This window comes from Ochlerotatus camptorhynchus, unplaced genomic scaffold (genome assembly GCF_037179485.1).
Source record: "Ochlerotatus camptorhynchus isolate MF236.1 unplaced genomic scaffold, CSIRO-AGI_Acam_v1.1 ptg000625l, whole genome shotgun sequence".
NCBI lineage: Eukaryota > Metazoa > Arthropoda > Insecta > Diptera > Culicidae > Ochlerotatus > Ochlerotatus camptorhynchus.
The window spans coordinates 154,140-181,268 of NW_027041104.1; the positions used below are offsets into that span (position 1 = coordinate 154,140).

At 36.0% G+C, this 27,129-nt stretch overlaps 1 protein-coding gene across 2 annotated transcripts in view; it reads left to right on the plus strand.

Annotated features, from left to right (window-relative positions):
- The window catches only part of LOC135714181 (uncharacterized), a 42,435-nt gene extending 15,554 nt beyond the window's left edge, over positions 1-26,881 (plus strand). For both annotated transcript variants that reach the window (XM_065237487.1, XM_065237488.1), the window contains exons 2-3: positions 13,740-13,843; positions 16,938-26,881. In XM_065237487.1, the coding sequence (XP_065093559.1) occupies positions 16,945-24,303 (7,359 nt within the window). In that variant the 5' untranslated portion in view covers positions 13,740-13,843; positions 16,938-16,944 and the 3' untranslated portion in view covers positions 24,304-26,881. The remainder of the gene's footprint in view (positions 1-13,739; positions 13,844-16,937) is intronic.
- Positions 26,882-27,129: the final 248 nt, after the last annotated feature.

Below are 27,129 nucleotides of genomic sequence, written 5' to 3' on the forward strand. Positions count from 1 at the left end.
ACCATCCGTCCATGCATCGGTAGATGGGCACATTTAAGGAAAAAAAGAGTTTTTCGTACAAAAATGTCTGAACTGATTTTTTTAACGTACCATTTTCACACAAAACTAAACCAGTGAAGCTCAAAATCACCTCAGAACCCAATGAAGCTCAATTTGTGATTCAATTTTGTCTAATCAGCAACTATTCACTTTGATTAATCGAGAATTCCATATGAAAAGGGCTTATATCATTAGAAAATAATATAATTGATTTTATTGTCTACTACTGAGCAAGGTTGCAAAGACTCATTTCAGCTAAAATAATGTTTTTCGGAATAATAAAACCAAAAGATGGTATGATGGCATGTTTTACTTGTAACTTACAAGAAGAGGTTACAAAGTATGCATTGGAAACATAAAACCTGTAAATTTTGCTTTCTATGAGTCACAATCAGCGATTTGCTGATCGCTGAGTGAGTGAGTGAGTGAGTGAGTGAGTTTGTGAAAAATCGCTGATTGTGACTCTCATGAAGTGAAATAAACAGGTTTAATATGTCAAACACATTCTTTGCAACCTCTTCTTGTATCCTACCAATTCAAAATTTGATCATGGCATCTAATTATTTCATAATTTAGAAAAACATTGTTTTAGCTGAAATGAGTCTTTGCAACCTTGCTACTGAGACAAAATCCGATACTTCTATAGCAACTTAGCATTCTTAGCTAAAATTATCCATTAAGAATTAGGTATGAATAAAATTTAAATTGAGATCTTCTTTCGTATCAACATAGCGTCATTATTCTATATACCCTTCTGTTATTTATACCTAAACCATTAACATTATATACCTACCACTTCACTCTACCAATGAGCACTGTAAAACTAAGATTGATTTCATACAAGCAGCAGTCAATCTGATAACGAAAGTTGTGAAGACAAGTTTTAGTAAAATTATGTTCATGGACCAAAGTAGTAAATTAAGGCTCAAAGGATTGAAATGTTGTGCAAATATAAATAATCTGAGATGCAACCGAAATAAGCTATGGGCCATATCGCCAACAATGGTAGAAAAAATAAAAAATGATCTGCAACGCCCATATAATGTTGAAAAGTTTAATGGATTTGTGGAAACGTTGAATTTATCTCCAATTTCATCGAAGAACAAAAGGAGCATGGATTATCGTTCAAAAAAGTCGCTAGAAATTACACAAGCAGTTCGAAAAAAATATATTTGGCCCAGATACAGCAGACATTAGAAAAGTAGAGGCATACGAAGAAATGATTGTGCAACTAAAGGAGAAGTTCAATTCCCCTACATGTGACAGAAAAGCTCAGATAACAGTATTATCAGTATTGCCCAAGTCTTGGTCCGTGATTAAAGTCGTAGTAGAATTCAACCCACCAACGTACATGGTGAGGCAGGTGAAGAGCCTTGTTAATGAGCAGGGTATTCTAAGCACAAAAGCAGTGGGCATGTGATCAACGATGGTACAAGAAAAAATAGTTAGTGAATTTTTTGGTGACAATGATATTAGTAGACCTATGCCTGGAACAAATGATTTTGTGTCCGAGTTTAGAAATGGACGAAAAGAACACGTGCAAAAGCGCCTGTTAATGATGTCCATCAAAGAAGCGTACATGGTTTTTGTTGATACATATAAAGATATTAATATTGGTTTCACTGTATTTACACAATTGCGACCAAAACATTGCATTTTGCATATTATATACATTACATACATTATATTTGTGCAATTCATGAAAATGTTAAATTAACTATCAACAATTAAAGAATTATGTCACAAGATGCAATAATAGAAAAAAAAATGCTTTGTAATATTTCAACTAGAACAACTGATTGCTTGCAAAAAGTGTGCTTCCAATGAAAATATTGAAGAGGAACTTACTAGAATCAAATGACAAACTAGATGTTGTGTTTCAACCGTGGCTGAATACTGATCGTTGTAATTTGGAAACGATTATCAAGCCTGTTGATGTATTTGTTCCATATCTCGTGGTTAAAATTAACAAACTTATGACACATTATTTCTTTTCTAATAAATAAAACAGAATCATTAAAGGAAGGGGAAATTCTAACAATTTGTGAATTTTCTGAAAATTATTCATTCATCATCCAAAACGCTGCTCAAGGATATCACTGGAATAATTCTCGAGCAACAATACATCCATTTGAAGTTTATTATAAGAAAGAAAATAAACTTGAAAATGTTAGCTTCATTATCATATTAGAAGTAATGACTCACGATACAGTTGCAGTACAGTTGTTCGTCTCAAAAATGATAGATTTTATTAAACAATCGATAGATTTTTCTAAAATAACTTTTATGTCAGATGGGGCAGTATCACAATACAAAAATAAAAAAATAAAACTTTGCTAGTATGTGTGGATTTCAGTCAAAGCATGGATTAGAAGCAGAATGGTATTTTTTTTTCTCATGGAAAAGGTCCCTGTGATGCCATTGGTGGCACTCTCAAGCGAATGGCAAAGAGAGCTAGTTTTGCCCGAGATTACGGAAACACCATAACACCACGAGAATTATATAACTGGGCAGTTGAACAAACAGATACAAATATCACAAAGCTACGTTTCGAGTACATATCCACTAAACAGTATTTTTTTTTTTGAAAACTTGGACAATTTCCTAAAAGTCATCCATACAACACATTTTTCCATAATATTTTTTTGAAAAAAATCGGCAAAACAAGTTTTGGCCTTCTCAAAGGTTAGTCTCGATAAATTTTGGATAAAATAAGTATATGCAAAGTGGTCCACACATCAAGAAAGTTTCATTGAAATCTGAGAGGGTGCTGCCAGCTCGGAATACGATTTGGCGCGAAATGCGTCCTGTGTAGCTCAGTGCCACTAAGAACTAATAAAGTGAAGCCCAAAGCAGACCCCCTTCACGCTTTGGAATTTAAAGAGACAGATAACAGCGCCAAACGGTTTGTGACGAGACAACGTTGAACTGCAGCGTTGGAAGAAAACACTCACACCAACATCTAAACATGTACGAACCCACACAACTGAGCGGACAGTATAGCGCAAATCAAAACACGAAGCGGTGTCATCAGTCATCGTCATCATTCAACTTCGGCTACTTCCGTTTGCGTTTGCTTTCACCGGCGTTGACAAATACTTCCTACGTTATAAAATAGGAAAGTAATGATTATTCCAACGTAATTCTCTGAATAGAATTCGTGCTGCATGGCCAAAGAAGACGGCACATTTTATTACGTTTAGCAAAGACTTCGATACGTTGCATTTCCAGTGGCTGGGGTTTTGGAATAATTCTTTAGAGAGAGCGAATGTTGTTCCCATGTTTACTTCTATGCTTATAAAGATTGTTTTGAGCACCAGCTCCAAAAATCATCAATTACTATTAGAGATTTGCATCTTACTGATATCGGTGGTATATTGGAAACTCTTTCGCTCGAAAACAAAAAATATTACAAGCATGATGCGCTTGGATGTGTGCTTGTTTTCTCAAGTGTTTCTGTTGCTTATAAAGTGGTAATGATTGACAAACGAAGCAATCACAAACAAGTAAGAATCTTGCTATCGCAATTGGAAAATCAAAGTTGGCACTCGTGGAGAATAGAAGAACTATGAGAGTGATGATGGTTTCAAAATTTTCCACGGCGAGGTATACGAGTGCAATCTTAAAATGCTTTTATTTTGCAAATGGAGCATTTTATTTAAATTGTCAGCAATCTCTATTGAGCCCTGGTGGTGAAGTTGGCGTGGAACTCCCAACAGTTTCAATGTGCACTCAACAGATTGCACTTCGATCACATAAGGGTAGTCATTATGTGCCTTGTATGAAGAATTGATTAGTGGGATATCTTGTTAATTAGATATCTTTGCATCAATGCATCATGGATGTTTCCAATTCGTTTTACTGATTTGTACCCAAGCAACACATCTTCGTGAAATTATGTTGAGTAAACATCTTTGCAACCAAAATCAGTCATACAAAGGTTATTTAAACTGTTATAGAACTTGTGTGTTGCTTGGGTATTGTTTCTATGTAGCATTGAGAACACAACTCTAAATTGAATACCATGTTTTCATATCAATGGTAATTTTACAGAAAATCATTCATTTATAACATTGGAAACATTTTACCAGACACAAACATAACACTATCAAACTTAAAGTGATCATTTTATACGATAGATGAGACGATAAAAGTATAGAGTTGATTGTTTCGTCAGAGTAGTATGGCAGTGTGAAAATTGTATATAGAGAGTAGAAAACGAGCAAAGCTCAAGTTTGATGAAGGTAAGAATCGGGTTGATCATCTCCTTTACCAAACTCCCTCGTTGGAAAGGACGGTGCAGGAGATGATCAATGATAATGATTAATTGAAAGAATACATCTAGAAATTAAATGTTTGATTATATTACATGCATCTTAAATTAATGTTTGCATTTATTAATAACACCTATACATAATTTACCTCTACTCCAGCTAGTGTTTCACGAAGAATAATCATTGCTTTACGGTCATATAAACGCACCTATCACTTGTGCTATTTTTTAGCAACAAAATTGTGGTTGGAATTAATAACCCAAGTTGCAAGTACTAGCACAAAGTTTTATAAGACAACCTCATCAAAATTGATTATTGATTGATTATTGTAAACAGCTTTACAATAATTGAATAAATGCTTAACAAATAAATCTGGAAGCACTGTTCGTTGTGAAGCTGTAAACCTGCTTGTCGATTTAAGTGAGGTGCTATAAAAGGTATCGTAAGTCTTATGAAGCAAATAGTTAAACCGAACGCAAACAATCATTTAAAAGCGCTCCATGTAGTTTTTAAAGTCTTTGACCAAATGACAATACAACTACATTATTGTTCATTTCTGGAGGCTATTATTTAATTTTATTTTTATCAACACAGGTGTTTTCAAAATTTTGGCAACACTGCTTATCAGCATAGTTGTACTTTTCTTTATTAAGTTTTTAATCTGTATTTAAGGAGTGTAAATTGTCCAAAAAAATACATTTAATACTCTATGTCGCTGGTTTATAGTGTTCTTTGACTGTTACTAAATCAGTAATATCAATATTGTGTTCGAAGTTGCCTGAAAAAAGATTATTAGATTGAGTGGTATACTATAAAATAAACAGGGGAAGTAGCTGTGCATTGTGTTGTTGCTGAATTGACCGTTGAATGCTGCTGTTGTTGTTGCTGTATGGTTTGGTTTTAAAAAATAAAGTATATTTGAGTTTTTTTTTGCATTGAGTTTGATTTTTTTCTAATAGTGCACACTATTTGGTTCTTTTTATTTAGTGCTGATGAAACTCATGTTGAGGAGTTTATTGTTGAATCGTCAGATTTGGTGAAAATTTAGTGAACTCAAGGTATCTTCCAAATAAGCTTCAAAATTGCATTTTTTTTTATCGAATGTTAAATTCAGTCCTCTATATCCGTAATACGCGCGCGAGGCTCAAACCTTTGTAGACTACTATTTTTTTACTACTACTATTAAATCAAATATCAAAAATCCATCATCACCATCGTGGCGAATAAAATAGTTTTTGCAGTGCTACAATAATTATTAAAAAGTCGTTATAACAGCTATCCATACAAAATAATCCGTTAAATATAACTTCGTCAAGATACATAATTTGTTAATTCATAAAAAAAATCAATGGATAACCGTTCAAAAGACAGTTTTAACGTGTGAAATGCAACGTCTCTTAAATTCTGCTAATGTTGTTGAACGTTTAATGTGTCTAGGCATCGAATTAAAAACGTTTATTCCTTTAAAAAATAATGAATTCTGTGAAGCACAAGTCAAGAAATGTGGTGTTCTTATTTCATCCGCGTTTCTAGTATTATATCTACAAAATAATCATTAAACTTAGCTGCAATTACTTGTTCTGACTGTTCTAATGTGCCATTAAAAGTTATGGACCGCGGTTTGCAATTACTAGGTTTTAATAAAGATTTCAAAATTTTCCATAACTCTTTGCTGTTGTTTTGATGCTGATCAATCTTCCTTTGAACATATTCACAACGAGTTTTCTTTATCGATTGTGAATACTTATTACGCGCGATTGTGTACCTAGTCCAATGATTGTCATTATTAGATCTACAAAACTTTTTGTACCATTTGTCCGTTTTCCGTTTAAGACGCAAAAGATCCAAATTGTACCAGCTGTTCGAGTTTTTCAAAGAAACAAACTTTTGCTCAACTAGTTGATTGGTACACGTTTTCAAAGCGTTATTAAGAACAGCTGTAGATTCATCTAAGTTACCGGCCGCGAATGGAAAATCCAGGCTTCTCTCAACAAGATTTGAAACAGCTTGTTTCGAATATTTCCTCCAGCACTTCAATTTTACAAAATTATCGTTATCGTTAACATGGTCTAAGACATTAATCACTAAGGTCTCATGATCGGTTATTTTCAAATCAGTATCCGTAACTGAACAAATGGAATCAGCATTGGAATAAACGTGGTCAATGAAAGTTCTACTGTGCCTGGAAATACGCGTATATTCATTTACCGTTTGCTTTAAATTAAAAAACTCAGCTAAACGCTTCAAATGATTCGAATTATGGTTATCACGCCAATTAATATTAAAATCACCAGCCAATATATTTAATTTACTAGAATCAAGGAATGTCTCGAGCCAGTTCTCTAAAACTTCAACAAAACGCTGGTCACTAGAACTAAGAGAATGATACAAAACACCATAATTACCTATCTTCATGCCACGTACAACTGTAATGCCCAAGAACCAGTTGCCATCAATAACTTCGTTGGTACGAAGGTTGAATTGAACTGATTCTTTGACATAAATAGCAACACCGCCAGTGTGTCTAGAATGTGATAAACAAGCAGCAACAATATATCCCGGAATACTATACTGATCAAAAGCTTCAGTTTCTACAATATGAGTTTCAGATAATAAAACTAAAAGAGGACGTTTTTCCTCAACAATCTGACGTAATGCTACGTAGTTTGTTGACAACCCCGCAATATTCAAATATAAAAAATCGAATTGATTCACATTCCTGGAACTTGGCTGCTATTTATTGAAACGCAAGCTGCTTTTCTTCTGATCAAAAAGTCTTTTATAGAGCAAACATCACAATTTTTGCAGTCCATGCTCTTGTGCCCAAATTCTCCACATCTCAACACATTAATCGCGGGAACTATCGAGCACCGATCAAACCCTACATTTACTTTTTTCGCACATAACAAACATTTATAAGTATTGACATCGACTTCAATTACAACACTAAACTTGTTATAAGTGAAGCGTGGATTTTCAAACATGTTCACTACTTTTACATCATTAATAGCGATGTCTTCATTTTGACTTTTTAAGTAGTCAATGAAGACATCGGAGGAAAACTGATCGCTCATGCCCACTATTTTCAATCTTGGCACCGAAGTGGGAACAACAGCACTATATTTTTCACCCAGATTGCTTTCAATACCATTTTTCACATCACTTACGTTTGCTCCTGTTGCACACTCAACAATAATGGAGCCATCTTTACCATTCCTAAAATTACTGATTTTGTGTGTTTTTGGATCCAACTGACTTTTCAAAAACTTACGAGTATCTTCGCAAGGTTGTTTGGACTCTTTCGGTTTAATCACAATGACTGGACGAGTCTTACGATTTTCTGGTTTGTTACTTTTACTATTACTGTTACTGTTAGTTTTATTTTGACTAATACGACTATGTCTTTTTACAACATCCGCAAAACTCGCATTTTCTTGAAAAACAACATCATCATCATGATCACTATTACTAATTACTAATTTACGTTTTTTGCGTCTGGTATTTTTGTCCGATTCCGACTGAATCGTCCTAGATGAACTGCACTGATCATTCTTTACAGCTAATCGGTTTTCCGCATCAATTTTAAAAAATGAACTTTTCATATCAGGCATAACATTTGATAACGGCACAAAAGCATTTGTAAACCAACTTTATAAGGACCTTTACACGCGAACCACAGTACGCCCACGCAAACCAATGCCATTTTCGGAAAGGTGATAGTTGCCCCTATTCGACGATGTTGTTGGTTTGCGTGGGCGTACTTCGGTTCACGTGTAAAGGGCCTTAGAAAGTTTGTTTACAAATGCTTTTGTGCCGTTATCAAATGTTATGCTTGATATTATCCAATTTCTCACAAATCAAATTTTCAAGACCATTTACATTTATTCTAATATCTGCCATCCCGCTTTTAACCACGATGTCCACCTGAGCAGCAGTGTGATCTCGCATACCAGTGATCGAGTCCGAGAGTTGAAAAACCTTCTTCATCTCTTCCTCTATCCTTTTGACGCGCGAGATCAGATCATTCTGCTCGTCACAACTCTGATCTGATAGACAACTATCACACTTGAACAGAACATTTGCATTATCTGCTATAAGCACAAACGAAGTGACAGACGGAGCGGCTCGAAAACTTTGGTGACTAACCTGCTATTTCAATTTTTCAGTGTACCACATGGCAACACCACTACTACTAGATTGTACCACATGGCAATACTACTACTGGATTGTTCTAGCATTTTCACCAAATGTATTAGAATGTTTTGGTTCTATCTCATTCACTCTACTCAAAACTGAAATGCATAAAAAATGACAAAATGATACGCACTCTTTGCACACTGTCAAAGAATCATTGTACACAAAATCAACTTTGTTCAAATCAAAACAAAAAAAACTAACCCATCTGGTGGATGATGGCATAAGCTTCCAAGAAAATTCTATTACAGTGAACCACATTATTTAAATGGATTTCTTCGCCAGTTAGTCGTCTGTCACTTCGTTTGTGCTATAAGCCTGGCCGCAGTCTTAGTGAGTGCCGCACAAGCGAAATGGAACGTTCCATTGCACGGACCTACACACGTAACTGGGAGCCCACTCATAGCAATAGACTGCTCGCATACATTACACACATCCATTCTACCAAATTAAACGCTAACACTGTTAGCAGCAGACATATACAGGGGAGTAGAACACAAAATAATATTTTACCGCCACAGCTCACTATACAAATCAATAGCGCGCCGGGGGGAAAAATACAAAATTAAACAAAAACTAGTTGCTAGGCAACCTTTCCTCTACTTATCCTGTTAGAAAAACACCACGGGTACGCGTTGGAATAATCCTTTCGCGGCACACGCCACTATTTCACACGAAATTATGAATTTATTTTCACAGCACAACTCAACAAAAACACTACTTTGTACGCCATAGCATACCAGTTGAAGAGAGAGAATGAATGTTTAAAGCAAGATATCGACAAATTGAAAGATACTCAACAAACTTTGTCGAAAACGGTACATAAGCTGAAACATCAAGTAGATAAAAGTAACCGTGATAAAAATTGCAAAAATGCGGTAATTCTCGGTGTCCCATTTATCACTGGTGAAAATACTAAAGAAATTTTTCAAAAAGTTATTGCTTGTTTTGGCGTAACTGTAAATTCTGATGAGATAGTTTCTGCCGCTAGGTTAAATGCTAAAAATAAACCAATACATTCACTGGTACCTATTCGTGTTATCTTTAAAAACGAAAATATCAAGGAGATCGTTTTCTTTAAAAAAAAGGGGAATCGGTAAGCTACTCTCATCATCAACCGATCCAAGTTATATGATCAACGCTAAGCCAACAACCGTCACAATGCGCGATGAATTGACCCCACAGCTTTTAACTGAAATGAGAGGGTATTAGGAGAAGTTGCAACTAAAATATGTTTGGTGCAGTAGAGGGGGAAATGTCCATTGTAGTTTTTTTTTTTCCTTTTGTATGTTTTTTCCGTCGATCTTGTTTTCCGTGCTGAGCACCAATGCTTCCGACGTGCCAGGAAGGCAGCTCCCACACCTGGACCCTACCTATCGACCCATCAACTCATGAACCGGGGACCAACGGCTTTACTTCCCATCCGAAGGAAGGCGTGATCAGAGATGTTATGCCTCAGAACATCTCGACGGCGCCGACTGGGATTGAACCCAGGCCTGCTGGGGTGAGAGGTAATCACGCTTACCACTACACCACCAGCGCCGTTGAGGGGGAAATGTATTAGTAAAGAAAAATGAGAATTCTAAGCCTGAGATTATAAAAACTAGGGATGATATAATTGAATTGGTTAGCCGTTATAGCGGAAAATCTCCGTCAAAAGAAACTCCTTCTCACAAGAGGAAACGTAATGATAATAACTCCAATAAGTAATCTTTTATAAATGTATGTGTTTTATGATTTTCTTTGTCAATTTGTAAACTTAATAAAATAAAATGGCTAATGGAATAAATTATTACCATGATTATCCTGAAAGTAGTGATCATTTTCTTCGTATAGCACAATGGAATGTAAGAGGAATAAATAACAAGTCTAAGTTTGATAACATTCTTTTGTTCTTAGATAATATAAAAATACCTATTGATGTGTTTGTTGTGGGTGAAACGTGGCTGAAAGCTGATAATTGTCCCTTGTTCAGTATACCCAATTATAATTCAATATTTTCTTGTCGTGATACGTCCTCTGCTGGTCTTGCAGTTTATGTCAAGAATGGGTTGAGCTTTAATGTAAAGAAAAACATTTCTATTGATGGAATGCACTTAATTCATATTGAAATTGATATAAATGGATTGATCTACGATATCGTAGGAGTTTACAGACCTCCATCGTTCGATTTCAATCGATGTCATAATGAACTGGAGAGTTTGTTGTCAACTCAGGGTTCACGTCCGCTTTTTATTGTCGGTGACATGAATATTCCAATAAATTTAATTAATAACAATATTGTTTGTCGTTATACAAGTTTATTGGAATCACATGATTATATTTGTTCGAATATATATACAACTCGCCCAGTTAGTAATAACATTTTAGACCATGTTATTGGACGAAAAGAGGATATTGCTTGTACAAAAAATGATACAATTTATTCGGATATCAGTGATCACTTAGTAATTGTTTCATCCTTCAGAATAAGCAATCCAAAAGAACATCCAAAAGAAAAATCCTTATAATGATCATCTGAAAGAAATGTTGAAACATATAACAAAAAAGACGATACAGCACTTTTTTACCCAAATCAGGATACTGCATCTATCGTTTCCTGCATAAACGATGATTTACAGGTACTCATGAGATACTTTGATACTAACTTACTCTCGTTAAACTTATCAAAGACTCCGTCAATTGGGTCTAACGTAATAGAGAAAGTATCAAGTTTTAAATATTTGAGCTTGGTATTAGATCCTACGCTCTCTTGGGGATCATATAGAACATGTACGTACAATGCAAAGTATCATCTCTATGTGGCCTAATGTATCGTGTTAGTAAATTTGTGCCTAGGAACCCACTTCTAACTTTTTATCCTGGCTGTATTCATTCTCATCTGCAGTACTTAATCATCGTTTGGGGACATGCTTGCAAGGCTAAACTAAAAAACTTGCAAGTATTGCAAAATAGGTGCATAAAAATCATCTATCACCTTCCACAATTGTTTTCCACTCTTCAACTCTACGCAAATAATTCGCACAGTATTCTCCCGCTACGCGGTTTGTGCAAGTTACAGTCTTGTTTGTTTATATATGATTCGCTAAAAAATCCCAACATGCATCGTAACCTCATTTAACCGATCACAAATCATGATCATAATACTCGGTATGCGAATAACCTAATACGCTCGAGAGCATTCACATGCCTCGGTCAAATATGAATTTCTTTTTATGGTCCATCTGTGTACAATGCACTTCCGAAATGTTTGAAAAGCTTAAACAACCGACTATTTTTCAAAACCAGTTTAAAGCGATACTACAACTCCAAAATCAACGAGTTCTTGATATAAATTCGTGTCAACTATCGATTTATAATTATAAAATTTACACTCTTTACGCTAAGCTTAAGATAATAAATTGTATATATTAATTAATTGAATTGTTTATGAGTTGAGGATCCCTTCAAAGGAACTTTGTTCCACTGGGTACATCCTAACCTTGTTAATGATTGTTATTTTGCATCACACACCTTTAAAATTAGTAATGTTATATTTATATGTCTATATGTTTTCTCTTGTAACGTTAAAAAAAATATTATCGAGGAGTCCACTACCAGGGGGCTCTCAGTGTGAGCTCTTTGGTGTGGGAGTGTGTTGGCGGGACTCATAAAAAAATAGTGCTCCCAATTACTTGTTTCGTCAGATGGTGACTTGAGTGTAAAAAATCGTTAGAACTTTTACCGCACATCGTAGGTATATGAGCATGTCGGCCATCATCTATTTTGCCAGTGGTGGCGGAGGGGGCATCTTCATCTATGTAAATCGTTAACTTCACGCATGAAATAATTCTCGCGTCACTTTTCAAATAGACCAATGTAACATATCCACCATTTTGAGAAAATCGATGTTGAAGTTCGACAGTTTATTATTTTATCTGTTTAAAAACAATACATTTTGCAATACTATTTTTAATGTAGTCAGCGTATAATAACGTTTAAAATTTAGAAGAAACGGTAAAATCACAATTTTACTTTGAATTTAATGCTACATCATAGAAAAAAAACTACAGAGGACGTATTGACAAGTCGAGTTGTACATCGGACATGTTACATTGGACGATTTTTCTCAATGACATAATCAATGAGTGTTACATTGGACGTTTTGTCTACATGAAACAAGATTCCCTTTCAAACATTTCAGAGTATAGTACCTAACTTTAGATTGGCCCCGCCTTTGGAAAATGAGCACCAATCATGTTAGGCAGTTCGAATGACCGAATTAACAATCATGTACCCATCATTTCAAACTGTACATTGGACAATTTTTGATCAATGATTATCTTAAATAAATTAAAGTAAATTTGGATGGATGTTTTTGTATCACATACAATGATAGAAGAGCAATCGTTTGTATCGCTTAACTCGATTTGTTTACATTTGTTACTTAAGACCTATTGAAAAGTGATGCGAGAATTCACACATGTTTAGCTAAAGTGCTATCATATTTTTCATCAAACACGCATTTAACGATCAATTTAAATATGTCTTAGTTGGTAGTGCCGTCGCTTGGGGCGCGCATAGTCAATTCCCTTGCGTTTGACATTTACACGCTAGCGCCATATCAGTGCCAACATTTCAAAGGAGCGTAATTGTATTTGTAAACAATGGCTTTAGCCGTCGATTTCTCGCGAATAAAAGCTCACTCATGAAAAATAATGACACCAGCAGGTAGAGGAATGTTTCCTTTACCAGCTAGCATTGTTATTTTGGAGAGGTAAAATTTCATTCGCGAGAAATTTACGGGTAAAGTCATTGTTTACAAAAGCAATTACGCCCCTTTGAAATGTTGGCACTGATATGTTGATAGTACTGCGAAATGTGGAATTCACATGATTTTCTTATGATTGTTTTCATCTAAATTTAATTTGTTTCATATCAAGATGGTAGGAGGAAAAATACGAACGCACATTTGAAATTCAAACTTCGAAGGCAAATAACTGCCCCGGGCCCCCGGAGCCTAAATCTGGCACTGGAACACATTCAAAACATGTATTAATATGAAAGTTTTTAAAATTAAAAACTGCTAATGAACTCTAGAAACGCTTCATGAAGGTTTCTCAAGGAATTCCTACTACAAAACATTTCATCAACATCGTAAAAAATTAAAATTATAAAATGCACCATATTTTCGACTCGGTTATAGTGCAGCCTCTTTGACGTGATTTTAATTTTAGGTTTATTTCTCCGCAGGATCATTGACAGACGAGCCGGATTCTGATACTTCGCGAAATCTCCTATCCGTGTTTCTTCATATCCGCGATACACCCAGTACTGTAATCGTAACATAATAACAGGTAAGTCGTAAATTTTTCTCAAGGGGCGACAGATAAGTAAGGGCGAAATTCAAAAGATGTGCAGATCGAGAGCTTCACCAAAGTGAAGCAATAGAATTTCAAAATTATCGGTATGACAAAAATCCTCTGTAAGGGTGACATTGCATTAGATAAGAAAGAGAACTTCATGAGGACGGAGTATTAGAATTTCAAAATTATCAACGATGTGGCAATGGTCCTCTGTTCAGATGTCATTTCTAAAACAAGAATGTCGAGAGCTTCACGATGACGGATCATAAGAATTATTATATTATCAATGAGGTGACAATGATATTCTGTTGAAACTTTATTCCAAAAAAATTGTCTATCGAGAACTTTATAAGGACGAAGCATTAGAATTGCAAAAACATATCAACGATATGGCTATGGTCCACTGGAAGGGTGACATTCCTGAAATAATATTTTCAAGGACTTCATCAGTATGAAGTATTAGAATTTTACCGAGAGCTTCATAAGGACGAATTGCAAAATTATCAACGACGTGGCGATGGTCCTTTGTAAAGAAGATATTCCTGAAAATGAAAATATCGACTACTTCATGAATAGCCATATCTGAAAATTATCAAGGTGACAATGATCCTATGTTCACATATTTAAAACTTCAAAAGGACAATATATGAAAATTTCAAAATTTTCAACGAGGTGGCAATAGCATCATAGTCCAGCCATTTGCTTGTTTAAGGCTCAATTCAGGCATGTCCAAACACATCACGGCACTGCGTACGGAATTTTTTATCTAGCCTAAACAGTTCAATGAATGTCACACTAGCGCTACCGGGTGAGTGAATTCTGAATTAAACTCTTTGCCAAGATAGGTCTTGACCATTTGATCAACTTTACTGATAATGGAAATCTTTTATTTAGTCCATATGTTTTAAATAAAACAGCAAAAACGGTTATCTTCCATTTAATGCAACTAAATTAATTTTGGTATCCATGACAGATACGTATTTCGACTACAATGTGCAGTCTTCATCAGTGTCATTCCCACAAAAGAACTTCTCAAAATCTAATCCCAAAACTCATCCTCTAAGTAAAAATGTCAAGATGCCAGATATAAAAATGAAATTACAATGTGTAGAATCGGAACCTACCTAACTAATAAAAACCAAAGATTTAAGTAAACTAAAGGAGAAAAATCTATGCAACTCTCTTATAAGAAAATGCTTGGTAGCCATCATAATAAGTATCTATCATGGATACCAACATTAACTAAGTGGAATTAAATGGAACATAACATTTTTTGCTGCTTTATTTAAGCATTCTGCTAACAACCCAATTTCATTACTTCATTGTGATGGCTACCAAGCCTTTGGAAATTTTCGTTATTAGAGAGTTGTATAGATTTTTCTCCTTTATAACATTGAAAATACTCCAGCAACTGCTAGGTTGCAGAAAATGCTCACTAGAGATCATTCCAATGGGCTGGAAACTTTAAAAAAAAAAGAAAAAAAGATGGTTCTTTAACTACTTCTACTAATGAAACGTTAGAGTTGATTATGAGAACACATTTTCCATATTCTATTATCAATTTAAACGAAGACCAAAACGCAACGAAAACAGCAATTGGTATCGATGAGCCCAGGACGAATATTCATGAAATATTGAATGAAACGATTGAGTTAGACAGAACAAAAGCTGATGCTTGCACTTTGGCCAACATAATCTTTACTGAAGAAAAGATGAATGGGCGATTGACTCTTTTGAACCTTGCAAGTAACCAGGTAGGGATGGAATTTTTCTTGTACTACTATAAAAGGGAAAAGTGGTTTTAACGCCTATTCTAACAAAGCTAATTTAAGCAAGCTGGTGAACTTGGGATACATATTAAGCTTTATACGGGCAGTGTGGCGACAAGTGCGAATTATTTTTATCCCCAAGGCTAATAAAAAGGATAAAACTTCACCAAAATCCTTCAGGCCAATAAGATTATCGTCTTTTATGCTAAAAATAATGAAAAAAAGACAATAGATGAACACATAAAGTCAGCGTATCTAGTTAGAAATCCTCTGAGCAAATATTAGTTTGCATACAAGGAAGGTAACTCGTCAGTAATGGAGTGCTGTTACGGTTGTTACAAAACTAGAAAGATCTTTTGAAGCCAAAGAAATTTCAATTGCTGTATTCCTTGACATTGAAGGTGCATTCGATAATTCATCTCACGATTCAATGACTACAACGTGGCTTCGATCAAAGCATTGTAAATTGGATCAATGAGATGTTATCAAAAAGAGAAATATCAGCAAACCTTGGAAGCTCACTCATCAGTGTAAGAGCAACGAAAGGATGCCCGCAAGAAGACGTGTGATCACCTCTATTGTGGTCTTTAATAGTTGATGATCTTCTCAAAAATTTAATAGCTCAAGGCTTTGAAATAATTGGCCTCGCAGATCTTAATTTACACTTATCCTCACGCGAAAACTAATATTTGTTTGATTTGGTACAATTAAAAAATATGCGAAAAACACATGAAATCAGCGCCAGCAAAAACAAAACCAACCGTTCGCCGGACAAATAATATTTTTTGAAGGTCGAATGAAAACAATTATGTGTTTCACACATAAATTTCATTTGCGAAATCACATGGCAAAAATCTATGATCAATTTTCTCAGTGTAGTCGAAAACATTTCACTAGGTTTGACCAGAAAATTGAAACTCTGTTCATAGTGACTATGTGAGTACTACTAGTGTTTCAAAAACGAAGCTCTAGGCTTATGTGGAAGTTTTATAAGTTAGGTTTTGGAAGCGTTGGGAGAAATTTTCCATTTTTGTAAATAAGAAGAGACAATATCTAAACTTTTCTGCAGTATGCTGCAAATAACACGAAGATTTCTTCCTATAGTGGAAATGCCTGCAACTCTGAGGCAAATCAGGGAGATCCGAAGTGAAATTTGTTACAATATCGTCCCAAATATGCTACCCTGAGGAACACCAGATCTAACACTGTAGAATGCTTTTTATATCTATATAAGAGCAATGTCCAGATTATTTTGAACGAATAGACATGAAATACTTATGATAAATGTTACTAATAGATTATTCTTTTCTTTCTAGGGAAATAATGGAGCCCACCAAGGACCCATTGGCCTATGCATGGGGTGGCAATACTGGAAATCATGGCAACAAATACAAAGAAGATTTAACGTTGGTGCTGTTTGAGCGAGCATCTTTCGGGAAATCAGAATTCAAACTTGCCTCAGAAATGAAGGACGCTGGAAAATTTGATGGCGTAGTCATAATTTTCGAAGAACAGGAGGAAATGTGGTTAATTCAAACCAAACACAAAGGCAGCTCAGGTGATACAAAACCATTATCGTTCGACAATTTTTTTCCGAAGATGTTCAAGGATAATCAAGATTTTGCTCTTGTGAAGTACATACAGTCATATTTAGATGTCATTCAAAAAGATGTATTCAAGAAGTATAAGAAACGATTTTTTATCCTAACCAATAAATCATTAGACGTTAGCGATGAAAAGCTTAAGGAATTGGTGGACATCGAGATCTGTGAACAAAGTGAAGTGAACCCAATAATGAAGTTAGCTAAATCCGACAATTGCTACATAAGATTCAGACCAAAAGAGGATAACATTGAAGAATTACTGAATTTGATGAACACCGAAATAACTGCCATTAGGGATGCAATCATTGAACTCTTCAAAAGTGGAAAAGTTTCGGACATACTGACAAAGTACAAAACACAATTGCAGAAGATCCTGACAGTTTCATGTGGAAATCTAAAGTTCACCGATAATTTCTTAAACCATCAGGTCAATACCTCCCATCTATGGTTGTACAATGAGCTACGAAATAAGATTCATAAAAAATCAACGGTAAACATAGAAACAAATCAAGCGATTCAAAATCTGATGAAAGGTAAATCTAGGGACACACAACTACCTCTATATATAAATGAAGAACGCGTGAGCAAGTTCTTTCAGCATCTAACTTTCTGTGTAGACCAACCAAATGATCTAATGACAACCGTCAAGGATGATCTTCGCTCATGGATGAGAACTTGGATTCTACCGGACAATCTTGGCAAAGCACAATTAGAGCTGCCTTTCTTTAAATTTTATCAATGTTTTAAAGATTGGATCAATCTTAGTAGTGACAAGCATACACAAAAGATTTACTTAACTGGAGCCGAGGGACGTAAGTGTGTCAAAGACATAACGGAAGAACTGAGTCATAATTTATCACAACGTGAAAGCGAGTACATAGGAAGAAAATTAATTGCAAATAATCATATTGTAAGCGACCATGATTTCATCAAACGATTAATAGACGACCCAGAAGAGAGCAAATTTTCTCTCTTCATCGGAGAGCCTGGTATGGGAAAAACAACTATCCTCCAATACATTGCCTTCGAAGTTCAAAAGAAATCCGATATTGATGTGTTCTTGATATATTTGAATAACCTACAGGAAATGCTCAAAACGGGCTGTGAAAACTTAGAAACGGTTTACACAATTCTTAAACCGACTCTTTCAAAAACAAGCTTGACAATATTAAAAAACAATCTAGAAAGCAACGCAAATCGGTCTATAATCATATTTGATGGGTTCGATGAGATCACTTTTCATGACGAGGCAATCGCCATGTTTAAGCAAATATTGTCAAAGAAGAATAATCGAGTGATTGTAAGTGGAAGATATCATGTCAAATGTATTCTTGAAACAACTTTTAGAATAGGGGCAATCAGATTGATTCCATTTGAAAAAGATGCACAAATGATGTTTTTGAAAAATTCATGGAAAGCTTCCGATGATTCAATGGAATTTAAAATTTATTCAACTCAATTGCTCGAAAAAATATACTCGGACATAACAAGCGATGAGTATGAATTCTTTGGAAATCCACTTATGATTCGATTGTTGGCGGAAGCATATTCTGATGATTTCCAACAATATGTAAATACTGTTCCATATAAACGTGTACAATATATTTTCGCGGCAAAAAATTTTAATGTTGTCTCATTGTTTAAAAAGTTTGTGCAGTTTTCGTTTCAAATAAAATGGAAGAAAAATAGATACCAAGATGCCTACCAAAATTTTGACATGCAAAGTAATGAAGAAGAGAAGCGTCAGTTGAAATACTTTATTATTGAGCATCAAATAGTTGCCTGCCATCAGATTATTTGGCATAGCCATCAGAAAGTAATCACATCGGCTGAACACGAAAAACTTTACAATGACCTCCAAATAAGAATCAAAAAAGGAAAAGAGCGCTCTCCTCTATTTAATATTTCCGATGGCAATATTAGATTCATACACTTATCCTTTGCCAAATTTTTTGCTGCGATGTATATATATGATTATATCCAAAACTGCAAAGCAATTTTGTACGAAACACTTGTGGATCATGAAACAGTCCGAAGATTTTTTTTTAAGCTAACTGAAGAACAGTATTCACAACAATCAGAGCAAATGATTGTTCTGAGCGATATTTGTAAAAAAAAAGCTGAGGTTGCATTCTGGGCATGTGAAGCAAGTTCATTAAAAGTGTTAAGGGAACTGCTACAAAAGAATGATTTCAAAACTAGAAAACACGAAAAATATGGATCTTTATTACACACTGCGACGTATGCTGGTAATTCTGAGCTGGTTTTATTTCTACTTGTTTATGGCATCGATGCTAATCTGATCGCCCATTTTGAGATATTTCATGGTTATGATAAACACCTCAATACAAGTCCTCTGCACATTGCAAGTAAAAAAGGACATCTTGAAATTGCTAAACTTCTCCTCGATAGATCTTCATATGTGAATCTTCAGGATGAAGAAAAAAGAACACCTCTCCACTATGCAAGTGAAAATGGTCACTTAGAAATTACTAAACTCCTCCTCGAAAGATCTGCAGATGTGGATCATCAGGATAAAAATAATAGAACACCTCTCCACTATGCAAGTGGAAATGGGCATTTAGAAATTGTTAAACTTCTTCTCGATAGATCTGCAAATGTGGATCATCAGGATGAAAATAAAAAAACACCTCTCAATTATGCAAGTGAAAATAGGCATTTAGAAATTATTAAACTTCTTCTCGATCGATCTGCAAATGTGGATCATGAGGATAAAAATAATAGAACACCTCTCCACTATGCAAGTGGAAATGGGCATTTAGAAATTGTTAAACTTCTTCTCGATAGATCTGCAAATGTGGATCATCACGATGAAAATAATAGAACACCTCTTCACTATGCAAGTGAAAATGGGCATTTAGAAATGGTTAAACTTCTTCTCGATAGATCTGCAAATGTGGATCATCAGGATGAAGTAAAAAGAACACCTCTCCACTATGCAAGTGAAAATGGGCATCTAGAAGTTGCTAAACTTCTTCTCGATGGTTCCGCAAATGTGGATCATCAGGATGAAAATAAAAAAACACCTCTCCACTATGCAATTGTAAATGGGCATCTAGCCATTGCTAAACTTCTTCTCGATAGATCTGCCAATGTAGATCATCAGGATGAAGAAAAAAGAACATCTCTCCACTATGCAAGTGAAAATGGGCATCTTGAAATTGCTGAACTTCTCCTCAATGAATTTGTCAATGTGGATCATCAGGATGAAAATAAAAAAACACCTCTCCACTATGCAAGTAAAAATGGGCATTTAGAAATTGCTAAACTTTTCCTCGATCGATCTGCAAATGTGGATCATCAGGATGAAAATAATAGAACTCCCCTCCACTATGCAAGTGAAAATGGGCATCTAGAAGTTGCTAAACTTCTTCTCGATAGTTCCGCAAATGTGGATCATCAGGATGAAAATAAAAAAACACCTCTCCATTATGCAAGTGAAAATGGACATTTAGAAATTGTTGAACTTCTTCTCGATAGATCTTCATATGTGAATCTTCAGGATGAAGAAAAAAGAACACCTCTCCACTATGCAAGTAAAACTGGGCACTTAGAAATTACTAAACTCCTCCTCGAAAGATCTGCAGATGTGGATCATCAGGATAAAAATAATAGAACACCTCTCTACTATGCAAGTGAAAATGGGCATCTTGACATTGCTAAACTTCTTCTCGATAGATCTGCAAATGTGGATCATCAGGATGAAAATAAAAAAACACCTCTCCATTATGCAAGTGAAAATGGACATCTTGACATTGCTAAACTTCTTCTCGATAGATCTGCAAATGTGGATCATCAGGATGAAAATAAAAAAACACCACTCCATTATGCAAGTGAAAATAGGCATTTAGAAATTATTAAACTTCTTCTCGATCGATCTGCAAATGTGGATCATCAGGATGAAGTAAAAAGAACACCTCTCCACTATGCAAGTGAAAATGGGCATCTAGAAGTTGCTAAACTTCTTCTCGATGGTTCCGCAAATGTGGATCATCAGGATGAAAATAAAAAAACACCTCTCCACTATGCAATTGTAAATGGGCATCTAGCCATTGCTAAACTTCTTCTCGATAGATCTGCCAATGTAGATCATCAGGATGAAGAAAAAAGAACATCTCTCCACTATGCAAGTGAAAATGGGCATCTTGAAATTGCTGAACTTCTCCTCAATGAATTTGTCAATGTGGATCATCAGGATGAAAATAAAAAAACACCTCTCCACTATGCAAGTAAAAATGGGCATTTAGAAATTGCTAAACTTTTCCTCGATCGATCTGCAAATGTGGATCATCAGGATGAAAATAATAGAACTCCCCTCCACTATGCAAGTGAAAATGGGCATCTAGAAGTTGCTAAACTTCTTCTCGATAGTTCCGCAAATGTGGATCATCAGGATGAAAATAAAAAAACACCTCTCCATTATGCAAGTGAAAATGGACATTTAGAAATTGTTGAACTTCTTCTCGATAGATCTTCATATGTGAATCTTCAGGATGAAGAAAAAAGAACACCTCTCCACTATGCAAGTAAAACTGGGCACTTAGAAATTACTAAACTCCTCCTCGAAAGATCTGCAGATGTGGATCATCAGGATAAAAATAATAGAACACCTCTCTACTATGCAAGTGAAAATGGGCATCTTGACATTGCTAAACTTCTTCTCGATAGATCTGCAAATGTGGATCATCAGGATGAAAATAAAAAAACACCTCTCCATTATGCAAGTGAAAATGGACATCTTGACATTGCTAAACTTCTTCTCGATAGATCTGCAAATGTGGATCATCAGGATGAAAATAAAAAAACACCACTCCATTATGCAAGTGAAAATGGACATTTAAAAATTGTTGAACTTCTTCTCGATAGATCTGCAAATGTGGATCATCAGGATGAAGAAAAAAGAACACCTCTCCACCATGCAAGTGAAAATGGGCATTTAGAAATTGTTAAACTTCTTCTCGATAGATCTGCAAATGTGGATCATCAGGATGAAAATAAAAAAACACCTCTCCATTATGCAAGTGAAAATGGACATTTAGAAATTGTTGAACTTCTTCTCGATAGATCTGCAAATGTGGATCATCACGATGAAAATAATAGAACACCTCTTCACTATGCAAGTGAAAACGGGCATCTTGAAATTGCTAAACTTCTCCTCTATAGATCTGCAAATGTGGATCGTCAGGATGAAGAAAAAAGAACTCCTCTCTACTATGCAAGTGAAAATAGGCATCTAGAAATTGCTAAAGTTCTTCTCGATGGTTCTGCAAATGTGGATCATCAGGATGAAAATAAAAGAACACCTCTCCACTATGCAAGTGTAAATGGGCATCTAGCCATTGCTAAACTTCTTCTCGATAGATCTGCCAATGTAGATCATCAGGATGAAGAAAAAAGAACATCTCTCCACTATGCAAGTGAAAATGGGCATCTTGAAATTGCTGAACTTCTCCTCAATGAATTTGTCAATGTGGATCATCAGGATGAAAATAAAAAAACACCTCTCCACTATGCAAGTAAAAATGGGCATCTAGCCATTGCTAAACTTCTTCTCGATAGATCTGCAAATGTGGATCATCAGGATGAAAATAAAAAAACACCTCTCCATTATGCAAGTGAAAATGGACATCTTGACATTGCTAAACTTCTTCTCGATAGATCTGCAAATGTGGATCATCAGGATGAAAATAAAAAAACACCACTCCATTATGCAAGTGAAAATGGACATTTAAAAATTGTTGAACTTCTTCTCGATAGATCTGCAAATGTGGATCATCAGGATGAAGAAAAAAGAACACCTCTCCACCATGCAAGTGAAAATGGGCATTTAGAAATTGTTAAACTTCTTCTCGATAGATCTGCAAATGTGGATCATCAGGATGAAAATAAAAAAACACCACTCCATTATGCAAGTGAAAATGGACATTTAGAAATTGTTGAACTTCTTCTCGATAGATCTGCAAATGTGGATCATCACGATGAAAATAATAGAACACCTCTTCACTATGCAAGTGAAAACGGGCATCTTGAAATTGCTAAACTTCTCCTCTATAGATCTGCAAATGTGGATCGTCAGGATGAAGAAAAAAGAACTCCTCTCTACTATGCAAGTGAAAATAGGCATCTAGAAATTGCTAAAGTTCTTCTCGATGGTTCTGCAAATGTGGATCATCAGGATGAAAATAAAAAAACGCCTCTCCACTATGCAAGTGAAAATGGGCATCTAGAAGTTGCTAAACTTCTTCTCGATGGTTCCGCAAATGTGGATCATCAGGATGAAAATAAAAAAACACCTCTCCACTATGCAAGTGTAAATGGGCATCTTGAAATTGCTGAACTTCTCCTCAATGAATTTGTCAATGTGGATCATCAGGATGAAAATAAAAAAACACCTCTCCACTATGCAAGTAAAAATGGGCATTTAGAAATTGCTAAACTTTTCCTCGATCGATCTGCAAATGTGGATCATCAGGATGAAAATAATAGAACTCCCCTCCACTATGCAAGTGAAAATGGGCATCTAGAAGTTGCTAAACTTCTTCTCGATAGTTCCGCAAATGTGGATCATCAGGATGAAAATAAAAAAACACCTCTCCACTATGCAAGTGTAAATGGGCATCTAGAAGTTGCTAAACTTCTTCTCGATAGTTCCGCAAATGTGGATCATCAGGATGAAAATAAAAAAACACCTCTCCACTATGCAAGTGTAAATGGGCATCTAGCCATTGCTAAACTTCTTCTCGATAGATCTGCCAATGTAGATCATCAGGATGAAGAAAAAAGAACATCTCTCCACTATGCAAGTGAAAATGGGCATCTTGAAATTGCTGAACTTCTCCTCAATGAATTTGTCAATGTGGATCATCAGGATGAAAATAAAAAAACACCTCTCCACTATGCAAGTAAAAATGGGCATTTAGAAATTGCTAAACTTCTCCTCGATCGATCTGCAAATGTGGATCATCAGGATGAAAATAATAGAACACCTCTCCACTATGCAAGTAAAAATGGGCATTTAGAAATAGCTAAACTTCTCCTTGGTCCTTCTGCATCATGATGAAAGAGATCACAATATTGAAAAACAATCTAGAAAGCAACGCTAATCGGTCTGTAATCATATTTGATGGTTTCGATTAGATTACTTTTTATTTGGTATTTGTAAAGGCGAACGTCATGGCAGTGCTGTGATAAATATTCGATTAATTAAGTGTAAAATTGTGCTTGTGCTATACCACGAATAGATCCTACGTGTAGTGATGTCCGATTTTCCCAACTAATCGATTATTTACTAATCGATTAGTTTTTTTTTTATTGATTGTAGTCAACACCGATTAATCTGCGTGAAATAATCGATTAATCAAATAATCGATTAATTTTAACACTACCAACGTCTCTAAGAAGGTGTTTTTACTAGCTGTAGATTATACATCCTTGATTCATGGGTAAATTATTGTTTCGAGATATAATAATTCAATAAAATACACTTTTACTCTTTAATGCTTATTAACATTCTTATTAGAGATATAGTGAGAAAAAAGACAACTTGCATCTTTACGACGAATTGATTATGTCTTTGGACTGCAATATCATTGTCTAAAAAATAATACTTACTCAAACCGAACATCTTCTCCAACAGATTGTAGGAATAGTATCTAGTTGAGATGCGGGCCAGACAAACAGTTTTTAATTAATCATTTTGTCAGGCTTCTGCATTCATTTTCCATCAGATGTCACTGCTGTTGTTTGCGGTGACATCTAACGGAAACTACGCATAATATGTTTTCCGTTCATTGTTCACAGAAGACAGTGCAGTGCAAAACTTTGACTTTAAATGATCTATATTTCTTGAATTTGTGTGGTTTACATGTACAACTTATCAAGTGACACATATGCGTCTTTTCAACTTTAGTTCCTTTGAAATTTCAATTATTATTAATTACAGTTCCTAGTCCTATCAGGTCTGTTTTAGAGAATGACTATTTATGACTACTATTTACAACTACAACTAACCTACAACTACTATATACACCTAATCTACTATATACAAATTGCTTATTAGAGCATGTTCTGATAAAATACATTTTTGTGAAAATTTAGTCTTAATTTTGTTAATTCTGGAATCTATTTTGGCAATGCCTGCCTCTTCGTGTAAATTTGTTATTCTAGTGTCAAAAGGACGATCAAGAACCATCCTCAGCACTCTATTCTGAGTGACCTGAATTTTGTTCCTGTGAGTCTTTGCACATGATTCCCACACCGGAGCTGCGTAGAGGATCGCAGGTGCTATAATTTGTTTGTAGACAGCCAGTTTGTTTACCCTTGAGAGGCGGGATCTACGGCTAATCAGCAGATACAGACACCTAACCAAGGCGGAACACTTGATTACGGTTTTCTCCACATGTGAGCGAAATAGGAGCTTTTCATCAAACAACATCCCGAGATAGGTTACTTCGGCAGACCACTCAACCCTTGTGCCATCCATGATTACAGTACAAGATGGAGCTGCTTTTAGTTTGGGCGATTGCCGATGGAGAAACATGATTGTTTATGTTTTGGAGGCATTGATTTTGGTTTACCACGTGGTGGCGCATAATCAGCAAAGGCGTTAAGGCATCGTTGAAGTTTGTTCGTTATTTCGTGAGGCATATCCTACGCAGGTGTGGAAGCTGCCTTCCTGCAAATTCGATTGCCGTCTATGGATGGCAATCGATGTCCGTTGGTGATTGAAACTAGATTGCGGAACAGAGACCGACGTTAAATAAAGGACAGAAGAAGAAGAAGAAGAAGAAGAAGAAGAAGAAGAAGAAGAAGAAGAAGAATGAGTAGTAGTAGTAGTAGTAGTATTAGTAGTAGAAGAATAAGAAGAAGGAGAAGAAGAAGAAGAAGAAGAAGAAGAAGAAGAATAAGAATACCTTTGCTGGAGGTAGTTACGGGTGATTTTAACCAGATGTAATGGGAAGTTGAAGTTACAAAGCTTGTACACAAGTCCGTCATGCCAAACATTGTCAAACGCCAAGCAACAAACTTACCCCTCACAGGAACTTGTCGAGCGTATGCCTCGTCAGCCACGGTTATGGCTTGGAGGAGTCCCTCCAATGCTAGGTCGATGTCCTACACGGTGTTAAGCGGCGGGTTGTCGATGATGTGTCTGTCTACCACGCGTGGGCCCAGTTTACGCGTTGGTACTCCTTGTGCAGACGTGGAGCAGGGGCCACGTTGTAGCCCAGTTCAGCCTCCACCGGTTGGTGGTCGGAGCTGAGTTCGTTCAAGGCTACCGGCTTGGACAAGCTGGTATTTGACAGGAACAGGTCTAGCGTCGATGGGTTGCCGCCGGTGAGATGAATGTTGGCTCATTCGAAAACCAAACGGAGTACAGCCCATGCTGCGAGTGGTCGAACAGCAGACAACCGTTCTGGTTCTGCTGGTAGTTCCGCCAGGCCTCATGGCGAGCATTTAGATCTCCTCCAACTACGAAGCGGGAACCGGTATGGGTGATGGTGGACAGGTCCTTCTTGAATTTAGCCGCTAGTCCACTGCTGGCGGCACACTGTCGAGGGCAGTAGACGGCGATGAACTGGACGTATCCAGTCGACGACTCCACCTCCACACCAAGGGCCTCGATGATAGTGGTGCGGATATGGGACAGAGTGTGGTATTTTATTCCTTTCTTGACGACGACCGCAACACCACCCCCCCTGGAGCTGGTACGATCAAGCCGAATAATGTTGTGGTCAGGCAAGCAGAAGCTGTCGCCGGACTTTAGATGGGTCTCGGTTAGAAGGCCCACGTCGATGCTGTGCTTGCGGAGGAAGTCGGCAAGCTTAATCTCTTTTGCTCTTACAGAGCAAGCATTCCAGGTGACGATAGTTAGCGGTTTAGAGGC